Here is a 12,070-nt window from a genome sequence, read left to right as displayed (position 1 = left end):
CATGACATCGCGCATAATATAATTGACAAGGTTTGACTAAAATAGCTGCAACTCTCTCCCTTCTTATCATAAGAAAGTTTCTAGTCTAAAACGCTGGCATGAAAGGCAGTGGGTGACATGCATTCCTTCAAGGGATGCTAGGCCTTTGTTTGTCTTGTTGTAACATGTTTAAATAAAATCTTGTCAAAATCGTATTAAAGTTCCCCGTGACCCTGAGCAGGAATGAGACCTCAGCTGAAAGGAGTCGGCTCTGCCGTTCTTTGTGTAACAAATGAAAAGGTGTTGTCAAAACTTCATCAACATTTTTTTTAAGTTTCCAAAAGACCAAGATTACTGTGGAGCAGTGAAGGGCAGAGGGTTCTGTTTTTCTTCATTTAGTTGGAGAAATTTTGAGAGACATCTACTATTTTATATCTTTGAGAAGGTCCAGCAAGTCCTTCACAGGGGATGTTTTTTTAAGGGGAGATCAATTTCAGCCTTATAGACATAGCAATGGAACAAAAATTCACATTTATTAAGAACTGATCCAATTGGGATCACGTAGAGGGAAAAGAAAAATAGTACTGGACCGAATATGAACCCTTGTGGGGACCTCATATGTGAGTGGAGCTGTTACTAATGAAAACCCACCCAGTCTGACAGAGAAGCTTCAGTCTGTTGAGTATGATGAGTATAAATCATTTAACAGCACTTCCTTTAAAGCCAGAAAAATGCTCCAGGTGAAAAATTAGGAATTCAAAATGTCTGCTGAGGCTGCCCACTTACTGCCTTATTCAACACACGTGATATGCTACCCTAAAAAGGTCACGATGCAAGAAGTACCCTGTGGAAATTGCAGTTTACAGCACCTTGAGTAGAAGATGAAGCTCTTAGATGATTGCATCTATGTCCATTTCAATACCACATGTACAGTATGCTAATGGATCCACAGTATAGAAGAGCAAGTAGAAAGCTTCATGCAAGTCAGCAAAAAAGCAGCAGCTCTTACCATCACACTCACTTGCTTACTGGCACACTTGCAGTAAATGTTTTGGAAGATTATCTGCTACATTCACACATTATCTCACTTGGCAATCTTTCAGATGGAGGGTCTGTCGGGATATGGATAAAAAATAAAATCACATCAACAAGTCTGGAGCAAAAAAGCTGCAGATTTTTGTTTTCACTTCCCACCCATGTGAAAGATTTCAGAAGAATTTCTGAATTCTAGTGCATGTTTTGCACGCTTTGGGTCTGGATTGAAAATCGACTGGACTTTTGTTAGTGCTTACTCTCTGTTTGCAATGTCAGGAAGTAAGAAGCAAAATATGCTTCTCATATCGATGATTATTGTATCCCAAAATTCAAAAATTGTAAGCAAAATTTGTGAACAGCTGCCAGCTACCGCCTGTGTTTGTTTACCTGCAAAAACAGCCAAAGTGACTGAAAATAGGTTAAAAAATGTGACAAACATGGGAGAGCTATTTGGGATTCAGCCGAGTGTTTTGTTTACATTGAGTGTGTACCTGCATTTCAGAATTGCATATCAGTAAATCTGGAAAACTACTGGAATAAACTCTTTTAAAGTGTACCATTTGACATAGTTTAGGAGAACCTTTTTTATGTTTAGTTTTATAGTTTGCAGCAGTACTTTTAATTAGGCTTCACAATGATTTGGTTATGTTTAGGACAATATTAGTGAGTAAAACAAGCCATTCTAAACCCTGTGTTCATTGCTGTCTTTATTTGTTGATGAGACTCACTTGTTTTTTAACACTACACATTTCTGGGTCAACAAAATATGAAAGTTATACGCATCTGTCGCTTCTAGAAACAAAAATTGGCGGTCTGACAGCTCTGTGAGGGTGGGAACCACTGATGAATGGTGTGCTTTTTTGCATTTCCCATTCCCAGCATCTACCTCATATTTGTTTCCAGCGTTGATAAGACCTGAATTTATCAGTGCACTCAAGGAGACGGAAAGGCGTTGCCTGTATTGAGTGCAGAAGAACTGGGTAATTAGCTGACAGCTGACTCAGGCTACTTGCAGCTTTGTGTGTCAGGGTGGGGATGGAAAAACCGATGAAGCACATCTCCTCGGGTGTCATAAAGCTTTGCTTTATGGCCAGTTTGTGTAGCCCAGCAGATTAAGTTCAAAGAAAGGCGGCTGGTCTTTTCTCAATGCATCTTAAATCCTGTTTCCCCTCAGCTGAATCTGTAGATCAATTCTTTGTGCTGATATATCCCTGGTGTCAGCATCTAAAGGGAAGCCACAGGAAAGATGAGAAGGACTGGGTGTCTAAAAATACATTATTAAAGGGACAATTTCACCTCAGATTTAATAGTACTTACAAAGCAGCGTGACTCTTGTAGTGAAATTGCACACTTTCCATCATTCTGTTGTGGCTTTCATCAGCATCATAAGCAAGAAAGCTCACAGCTACCAGCAGGAGAGAACTGCAGCCTCCATAGGAATGTGAACACTGCCTTTTAAATGCAATGTTCACATTCAAAAGACAAGAAAATCACAGTCAGTCAGTGGTTTGTCTACTGTTCATGCAATGAGTTTCCTTACAAACAGTGTTTATCTTGAGACAGCAGTTCCACATAAAAAAGAAATAAATATGCTGGTGCTTGGAGACGGCACACATCCTTTTTCTGTTTAGACACAAAGTACAAACAGAACTTATAGCTGTCTAATCTCTGACCATACCGCACAGCAGACAGAGGCTGAATGATACTGATATCATCCCTGTGAGGTTCAAAGATAAATTCATGTTTTCTTGCATCAAAAACAGAAGTTACTAAAGATGCATCAGAGGAATGAGGCCAGAAGAGAATCGAAATGAAAGGTACTGACTTGAATAATTCTCTATTTTCAGCTTTAAAATTTAAATATTATCTGATTTGCTTATACAACTAAATTAAACACATCAAACAAGTAATTTCCACATGTTGATAGTTTATTTTAAAAAGTTGTAAAAAATCACCAAGGACATTATGTTGAAAATAAATAAATAAATAAATAAATAAACATGTCCATCACATAACATTTGCACACTTTTAGTAAGCTGCAGGACTTTTTTTATACAACAAGGACACAACAGATTTATTAAAAATAAATAAACAGAGTTTCACCAGCATTTGCTTGCAACAGTATGTGCCATTTTCAGAACGTCACTGGAAATGCTTCCCGGAAAAGCCCTATATATTCCTCCTTTTCCTCCTTATCTTTGCAACAAATTCCCTTAACTTGCTTAAGCCTCATCCTGTGTATTTCTTTTCTTCCGCAAATTAAAAACATGTAAAAGCTAAACAACAAAAGGAGAAAAATCAACAACTCAATTTCACCGGAGCTCAGTCTGTCACTGTTGTAAGACTTGAGTGGTGTTGGGCTCCAGGAAGGTTTTCAGGTCAGTGGAACAAAACCAGCCCTTCTAATCAACACTAACCAAAAAGGCAGCTTTCAAAAAGAAGGCCTCTGAGATCAGGAGCAGGGAGCCGGGCGGCACAGAGCATTGCACCATGATGTGTGTGCATATATGAGCTGATCTGGAGCTAGTTTGAAATATTTATACAGTAAATATATAACATTATCTCCATCAATTCTTACTTGTAGATATTATGAATCCCTTTTGTCAGAAAGGGTTTCTGCCTCTGCAAAAAAAAAAAATCTTTATGACCCACACTTGTAATTTAGCCAACATTCAATCAAGCTTTACACGTTTTTAGACGCTTTTTTAAAACTTTTAGTTTCATTTCAGAATTTGGAAATGTTCAGAAAAACGTGTGAACACTAGGACATTTTCTGGAGTTCCAGCTTACACACATACAGTACAGTACTTTACAGCAGGAGATTTTCTGCTGCAGACGCTCTCTTACAGCTGGAAATGTAAAAGAAGGGGTGCAGGGGTGGGTTTTTAATTCCAGCGCACAGGATGTAGAACAAAGGGCAGAAAAAAAAGTGGAAATCACTGTTTTCCTTACAAAGTGTTTGAATAACAGAGAAGGCTCCTTGTTGTGCTGATGCTGATACAACATGTAACCAAACAAACCCAACATATAAATTAGAAAGAAACACATCGGCCATCAGAGAAAAAAAATGAAGCAACTCTTAGCAGCATGCAAACATATGCATGCTCTGAACGAGCTGCTGCCTCATCTGCACACTGACACAGCCAGATATTTCACTTGGAACATTCGGGTGGGAAATGTTCGCAGGAAATCTGAAGAAAACTTAGTTTGCATTTTTCCACGACACCCCTCATGAACATCTTCAGAACATGACAAGTAGAATAACGTCAGAAAAATAAAAAAATAATGAATAAAAGAAACTATTTGTCTCTGTATATGGCATGGATAACAGCCCCACCTACACTACTGCAGGTTTTTATTAAACAGCTCCTTTTTTCACCATTTATTTATTTTTTTCTCCATCTACACATTTTAAGAAAAAGGCTGAAATGCCCATACCACACCACTATGTGACAAGAACATTAACATATCAAAACATAGAGAAAGAACATGCTTAGTTTGGCTAAAAATTCTCCTAAAACCTTTACAGTTTTCTTTCAATTATTCAGCACAGGACAGGGATGAAGAGAGACAGATGCAGAAAAACCGGCAGAAACGGCTCCATATTTCCATATTCCATATTTTCATAGTGTTAACGGGGCCTTATGCTGCATTCCTTTTAGCTCAAAGGTTTGAACTCGGATCTGGGAATGACATCGAACGCGACTTTATCGGGTTCCAGCTGCAACTTGGAAAACCAGCAAGATTCACTGATGGTTGTGATCAGTGACCAAGCTAACTACTATTAGCAGCAAAAGTCAATAATATGGGATTTCTCTGCATTCTGTTCATTCAAACATTGCAGCAACAGGTTTACTTATAGTGGTTGAAAAGCATTATGTGTGTGACTGAGACACATACTGGCAAAAGGTAAAATAAAAGGTTTTTTACGACAACTTTCGTGCGAGGGCCGGCCATACTGGATTGACTTTCTGAGTCAAAAATCCAACCTTGGGGAACATTCCAATTTTTTTTTTTGACGTAGAACTCAGAAAATCCTACTTCAGAGGACAATTAAAATGCTGCATTAATCTGACATACAAGACAGCATATAAAGAAAAAAAAAAAGGTTTTAGCAGAATCTAATTTTTCTTTGCAACACTACCTAATGAGAATGGTTTCAAAATGTTGTAATCACCTATAAAGAAGGCATTAAAGGTAAGCTAAATTAAAATCTCTTCACTGTATCCAAATCTGCAGTAAAATCACACATTACATTTTTAGAATGATTAACCTCCTACATTTTGTAAAGCAACTAGAGCTATTTTTCTGTGTTCAGCGTTGTTTATTTTCTAAGGCATTTGAACTCTCATGAAACAAACAATGGTGCAAGAAACCCTCTTTTGGATCGGCAGGTCTACAAATCAGGAAACATTTAAATCTAGAAGGAACTGGGAAGAGGATTTTGCTACAGTATTGATTATTAGATTCAGACATTTCCATCATTTCTAAAAAATGTTTTGATCGTCTGTTTGAATTTGGTAGAATGAGACAATAATTTAAGAGTATATTTGTTAAGGTTATAAACAATAAACTGTTGGGCACAGGAACTTTTTCTGTATTGTATTTTGTGATCTGAATTCTGTTGTTTTAATACTGGTTTTAAAGTTTTACATAAAGTCCTAAAGTTGTACCGATCCTGGTTTCATTTAGGACTGGAATCAGATGGTGGCGTTGGTCTCAGTGCTGTTTTATCTGGCACTTTTAACACTGATAATGTTAAGCAACTTTAGTCAAGATTAATGTAAGATACATTCATTTTATCAGCATGTTGACACACTGAAACTTCAGCATAAATACAGGAAAAAAATAACATTTTAAACTGATACTAAAATCATGTGACAGGCTGAAATGTCCTGGGTTCCACCAAACTACGTGACAAGTTTCGGAGTTCAGCAGCAGAATGAACCTGGCTGTATCCCAGCAGGGCCAGAGTGTCATTACAAAGATTTTGAATCGTTCTCACAATGTCAAAGCTAAGGCGAAGCCTCCAGCTCTCTGCTGTGACTCTGGAGTCTCTGGTGGTGGAGTATTTGTAATTCCACTCAGATGGAGTCGACACGTTGCTGTTGGTGTTCTTCACAATCCACATCCTCACCCTGTCCTCCATCTCGAGCCCAACAAACCTGTAGATCTCAGTCACTCTAGCCTCCGGGCTGAGAGCCAAGTCCTCGTATCGCACCAGCAGGTAGCGTCCCCTCAGCCATGCTGGTCTCTGCAGGCCCGTTTCGACCGAGGCCACCATGTCCTTACAGGTGCTCGTGATCTGCGACAGGTCTACGTATCGGGGCTGCCGTCCAGTCACGTTCCATATCTTCCAGGAGTGAAACTGCTCAGAAAATGCCATTATGCGTGAAGCCAAGATGGCTCTGGGGTCTCTCACCAGGTGGATGATCTTCAGGTCCAGGCGAGGATCTTCGGTCAGGGTGCGCAGGTCCCCCACCTCAGGAATCCGCACAGTCTTTATGGCTACGTGTCCCCTGGACAGACATGACATAGAGGCTAAAGTGAGATTCAAAGCCCCGCACTTTTTAGGACACCAGGTTTCATCGGGCGGATCGACTGCATCCACCCCTTCCAAACACACAGGAGGAGAACAGAGGGCGTGGCTGGAGCTCCGTCTGAACAAAGAGCTCGTGATGTGGTCCTGAGGCTCAGGGCGGATATAATTCTCCATGAAGTGCAGGTCACATGTGTAAAGGTTCAGGAGGAGGTCCCTGTATGCTCCCAGCAGGGCTCGGCGGTCCAAGGTGCGACGCAGCCTGCTGCTGGAGTTCGTGAAGGCCTGCTGGACGTGGTAGAGAGGCTCAAACACGTAGAAGATCCCAGGATGCTGGTTGAGGAGCTGCCCGGTGAAGGAGGAGCCGCTGCGTGTGGTGGCAAACAGCAGGATATGCTTCTGAGGAAACTCAACGGGCATCCAGCTGTCATCACACAAGGCTGTCCATCTGGAATCTAAAGAAAAGAGAAGAAAAACTCTTTCAGCACTACTATCGTTCGCTTCACTTTCTCACAAAAGCGACAGCCTTAAATAACCCATTCCACAACATGAGGTTATAATTATTTCAAGCTCTGAGGAAGAAAAGATCTATTCCTTTCATTTCAGAAGAATAACGTCAGCTCATAAAAGTGAACTACAGTAATATATAACCCTGGAAAAAATACTAAATAAAGCTAATAAAGTTTAAATAATTCAGAGGATAAATATGCATGATAAGTTGCTTGTCTGCCGGTGGTTTCAGAGGGGGCTTATGAAATGGCGGATCTCTAAATATAGAGCAAATAGCTAATGTGTAATTACTGCTGATGAAGAGTTGATTGCAAGGGGGATGCTTTTTTTTGGGTACACAGGAGCTCATTGCTGGCAAGTTACATCTGTGCTATGAGAGGGTATTAAAGCAGATAAATTGGAGGATAATTGCCAAACAAATCACGCATATTTCACTTCTCTATCCAATCCACTTAAAGGGAATTCCCTTATTTAACGATCAGCTTCCTTTCTTTAATTTTCGCATTAGGAACAGCAGTGATGATGAAGCCTCATTCTTTCTGTCCTGAATGTATCCTTTTGCCCTTTCATTAACAATTCACGTCTTAGGTTTTGCTTTTATTTTAAAATGTGAAACGATATCTGGGGCAATCTTAATTTGTTACGAGCTTGTACCTCCGTGGTGTCTGCTCTGGCACCTGTAGGCCCCCCGACAGGGTCCAGACAGCGAGTCCCTCAGCGTTCGGATGGCCGTGTATTGGACCCCTAGAGACGCACACACCAGCAGCAGGATCGTCTTCCAGGAGCACTCCATCCTGCCCCCACCTCTGGCTCTACATCCTTCACGCTGAGGCCACCGGGGGAGACAGAAAGACCTTAACTGAGATTTCATTTCGATAGTTTTTTTCAAAAAAACAGTTTAATGCATGTGCAGCTTCCGTACATTTGTGCCTGCAGGATTTTACTGATGGTCTTCGACTGATCAAAAGACTTCAGCAGAAGGTTATGTTTAACCTTCCTTTAGTTTTATTTTTACAGATTATTCTTGCAAGTACAGAACGTACACCGTAACAGTAGGTTATTTTAAGTAAAACACATAATTGTGTGAATGCTGGTTCAGCGTTCACACATTTTTTCCTGTTTTTTTGGGGTTTTCTAGATACTTTTTTTGCATTTTAACATCTTCTGCATACTTTGTGCTATTTTAGCTATTCATATATCAAACTGTTTGGGTCATTCAGGAGATGGGTGCTGTGAAATTTGTTTTTTGTAACGTTTGTACTTTTCTAAATATTTGGCTTAATTTATTGTTCTGATAGAAATACAATGAGATTTTTTCGGTTCCTTAAAAAAACTGTTTCTGTGAAATCTGCTTCAGCATCTATTTTTATCCTCTTAAGCTACATTTAGCTAACCTTTTGCTATTTTGAGCTTTAAGATAATGTTTTATTACTTTGGTCTTTTAACAAGCATTTTTGCATAATTTAACTTTTAGCTAGTGTTTTGCTCCTTTTAGCTTATAGTTTATGTTCTCTTTTTTAGCTTTAACAACCCATTTAACATTCGGCACTCACCATTCTGCATTAAATACATTTTTTAATGAGAGTAGAAAATTGGTGCATTAAATATGAAGCAGTCTATAAGCATTAGCAGGCTGCAGAAATACACAAAGTCAAAACTACCTAATGCTAAGCTGAGTGGTAATTTAGGTTTTAGAAGAATCCACCAAACATTAAACAACTTCTCAAATTGCCCTCCACATAAAAAATAAAAAAAAAACACCCCAAGAAACTTTTTATCTACAAGAGGAAAACCCAGAGAGCCGTTAATACCCTTTCTGACATAAGTAGCTTAAATATTATGAGTTAAAAGTTAAAAAGTTCAGAATTTGTTTCTTGAAGAGCTCTTTTTTGCCTTTTACTGGAAAGAAAGATGCAAAGGTCAGACCTTTGGAAATAGCAGCGATGTTCCTATCAACCACAGCAGCACTATTCGGGAAACTCTGCACACTGTTGCATAATTACATTTCATCTTCTCTTCCCCCTCTTCTGGGTAATTAAGCCTCTAAGCCCAGTAGAGAGCTACATACTCAGATAAATATAGCTGTCTTCTTGAGTGGAGATGTTTCCTTTGTGTGCTTCTGAGTTCTTTGCCACTGGGCTTGAAAGAGCAAAGGGAGACGTGAATTTCCCAGATGGAGTTAGAAAAAAAAAAAACTGGGCTGCCATTTCTTCATTCATTCATATAAGCATAAAACTGATGTAGATCTCTGGGTGTAAACTGTCCATACCTTGAAGTGGCTTTGCAGAGCCAATCATCATCATAACTGCAGGTGAGTATACATCATCTCGCTGACAAAAAAATAAATTTTCCCCTTCCTGTTTGCTCCCTCACCCTCTTTCTGTCTATCTCCAATCTGCCTCTTCTTCATTAATGATGTTTATGTGTCCCTGGCAGACTCATATCCTCGGGAACGTATCACACTGAGCTTTTGATGTTCCATTAATCACAAACAGCGCCAAACGAAAGACGTTTACTCCGTGGGTGAAGGGGGGGAAAGGGAATCAAGCTGACATCATGAGCCATTCTGTTTGAATACAGCTAAAAACACAGAGAATGAACTCATCAGGGAAAAAGTTTCTTAAGACTGGGAGTTGACAGGAACAGAAATACAGTCTGTTAAAAAAAAACTAAAACAGGAAAGACATGAATGTGTACAAAGTGCAGAAATATAAAAAAAAAACTTTAAAAAAATATCAGTTTAATAGTCCTGCTATCCCTCTGCCGCTTGTAGTACACAGCTGGCTTACCAAGACGTATCAGACAATTCCTCAGTGGCAGGGTTTTGTTTTCCTTTCCAGTCATGATCAGGGCTCAGAGCCTCTCCGCTCTTCACCCTGCTGCCCTCTGGAGAACGAAGACGGATGCTTCAATAGATTTAAGCAATTTGATTTGCAAGTCCTCCTGCCTCCCTGTCTTATAACTCTTCCTGCATCAGAAATAATAGACACTCTGTCAACAGCTGGAAGGAGACTGCAGCTTCGGATGGTCTCAGCTTTTTTTTTTTTTTCTCTTTCTTTCGTTCTTTTCGTCTCCCTCATAAAATAACAGCTCTTACAAGGGATGAGAGCCTCAGGGACAGGATCAACTAAAGATTACGCTGTGTGGCGCACGCTCCACCAGCAGGTTTGAGTTGTAAATTCACTGGGCACATTCACTGGCGCAGCTGAGATAACACAGCCAGCAGCAAGAGTGTCGATGCGAGGAAGGTAATTGCCTCTGTGGAAAATAAAAGCAACAAATGAGGTTAGAAGTTAGTGATGAGGGTGGGACTGAGGGATTTGGAGATGCGAGTTATTGAGGGATGGGGACAGTGCCAATGATTTTTCTATTAAGGCGCCTCGGAGAGTTCACACATCTTCAGAGTGAGGCTGTTTATTGGCAAAGGCTGGTGATCAATCCTGGAAAACACAGAGGAGCGAGCAACAGTAGCAACACCGGGGAGCAGTTGCAAAAACCAATGGCTGGTCTTTCTCGCCCCGTCCTCCATCCATCAATCCTTTTCTCCCCCGCTTTTTTCCCTTAGTTTTAACCAACATCACGTCCACAAAGCCTGAGCAGAGCAACAAGATGCATGCAAGCCCTGGTTATACAGACGACCTCCTGAGGTAAGAGAGAAGGTGAAGCTTGTCGTACATAAAAGCCACACAGAAAACATCAGTGAGGCAGAAGAAGGAAAAATTAAGAAAAAGGTCATTTTATCTTGTCTGTGGTCAAAACGCTTTTTTTTCTTTTACAGGTTAAATGCTGGCTGTTCTCGCTGTTTGAAAGCAGAGACAAATGTGGAGAGCAGGCGGTTTGGTTTGAGTAAAAGGAGATAAATACTTTCAACTTGTACTGAAGTTTGTTGTTTCAGCATTAAATTTAGAGGCTGAAGCAGTTGTGAAAAAAATGAATATTTAAATTTGCACCTAAGAACCCAATGGCACATAATCACATCAACACATTATTCTCACAAAAGAAAAGATGTGCAGTTCCACAATACAGGAAAACCTTTAAAACAACACTACTTCCTCACTTTGTAGAGACCTTATATTTACTAATTACACAACTAATTTTAAAAGTAGCCTATCTGTTATGTAATTTTTAAATAAAATATTACACTAATCAGGTCTAACACGAGGTGTTAAAAGCCTAAAAATATGTATAAGAAGGTTGCTTTCATTAAAAGCAGAAAACGAATTTAACCTAAAAGAAGTTCATAAAGAATTTCGCACAGAAAGTAAGAATTAAAGAATTAAACTCTCACCAGTGTGCAGCTCCGACACACTTTCATTCCCTGCATGAACAAAACGTTTCTCTAAAATTCCTTCCTTCATCCTTTCGGAGTCCGAATTTAGTCGCGTTTTTCCGGACGGAAGCGGTCCAAAAACAGGAAAACAACAACAACAACAAAAACAGCCTTACCATCACCGCCTTCCCTTAGATGTGGTATTTCTCCGGTCAGTCCAGTCCTGATCGCTGCATTTGCACAAGTGTGTGTGTGTGTGTGTGTGTGTGTGAGTGTGTGAGAGGAGCGCTTCCACCGGTGTCCAGAGCCAAAGTGGCTTCAGAGCTGGAGACGCGCCACGGAAGGAGAGGCTGGGAGAGGAAGCATCTCTCCCCCTCACCCCCCTCCAGAAACCAAACACAAGCCGAGGTAACAGATTGGGTGCAAGATTCTCGTGCGTTGATGCTCGAGGCGCGTTTCATTACGTCTTCCATCCGATAGGAGAGGAAATAATCCACATAGTGAGGTACCACTTAGCCCAAATACTACTACTACTCAGTAATTTAAAAAGTACTTATTATGAACTGTGAAATCAAACATGAAGAGGTTGTCCTGAACGGTGGTAAATGGTGCAGATTGAACGAGTTTACTCTTGTAGTTTTCCAGATATATTGATATGCAACTCTAAAATGTGGGTATGCACTCATTGTAAACAAAGCAGTCGGCTGAATCTGCAGGGTGGAGGAGCGCCATAAAGG

The 12,070-nt window shown here is 40.1% G+C and overlaps 1 protein-coding gene across 2 annotated transcripts; it reads right to left on the bottom strand.

Moving 5' to 3' along the window:
* Positions 1-2,933: 2,933 nt before the first annotated feature.
* Positions 2,934-11,640, bottom strand: si:ch73-62b13.1 (uncharacterized protein LOC100002270 homolog). Of its 2 annotated transcripts, XM_017418862.3 has the most exons (3): positions 11,510-11,640; positions 7,718-7,889; positions 2,934-7,008 (listed from the first exon to the last, which is right to left on the bottom strand). In XM_017418862.3, the coding sequence occupies exons 1-3, from the start codon at positions 11,510-11,512 to the stop codon at positions 5,888-5,890; spliced, it is 1,296 nt and encodes a 431-aa protein (XP_017274351.1). In that variant the 5' UTR covers positions 11,513-11,640; the 3' UTR covers positions 2,934-5,887. The 2 variants fall into 2 exon arrangements, with proteins under 2 accessions (XP_017274351.1, XP_017274350.1); XM_017418861.3 differs by lacking the exon at positions 11,510-11,640 and having other exon boundaries at positions 7,718-8,470.
* Positions 11,641-12,070: the final 430 nt, after the last annotated feature.

This window comes from Kryptolebias marmoratus, linkage group LG11 (genome assembly GCF_001649575.2).
Source record: "Kryptolebias marmoratus isolate JLee-2015 linkage group LG11, ASM164957v2, whole genome shotgun sequence".
Taxonomy (NCBI): Eukaryota; Metazoa; Chordata; class Actinopteri; order Cyprinodontiformes; family Rivulidae; genus Kryptolebias; species Kryptolebias marmoratus.
The sequence above is the reverse complement of the archived record's forward strand: the minus strand, read 5'-3'. Positions and strand labels throughout refer to the sequence as shown.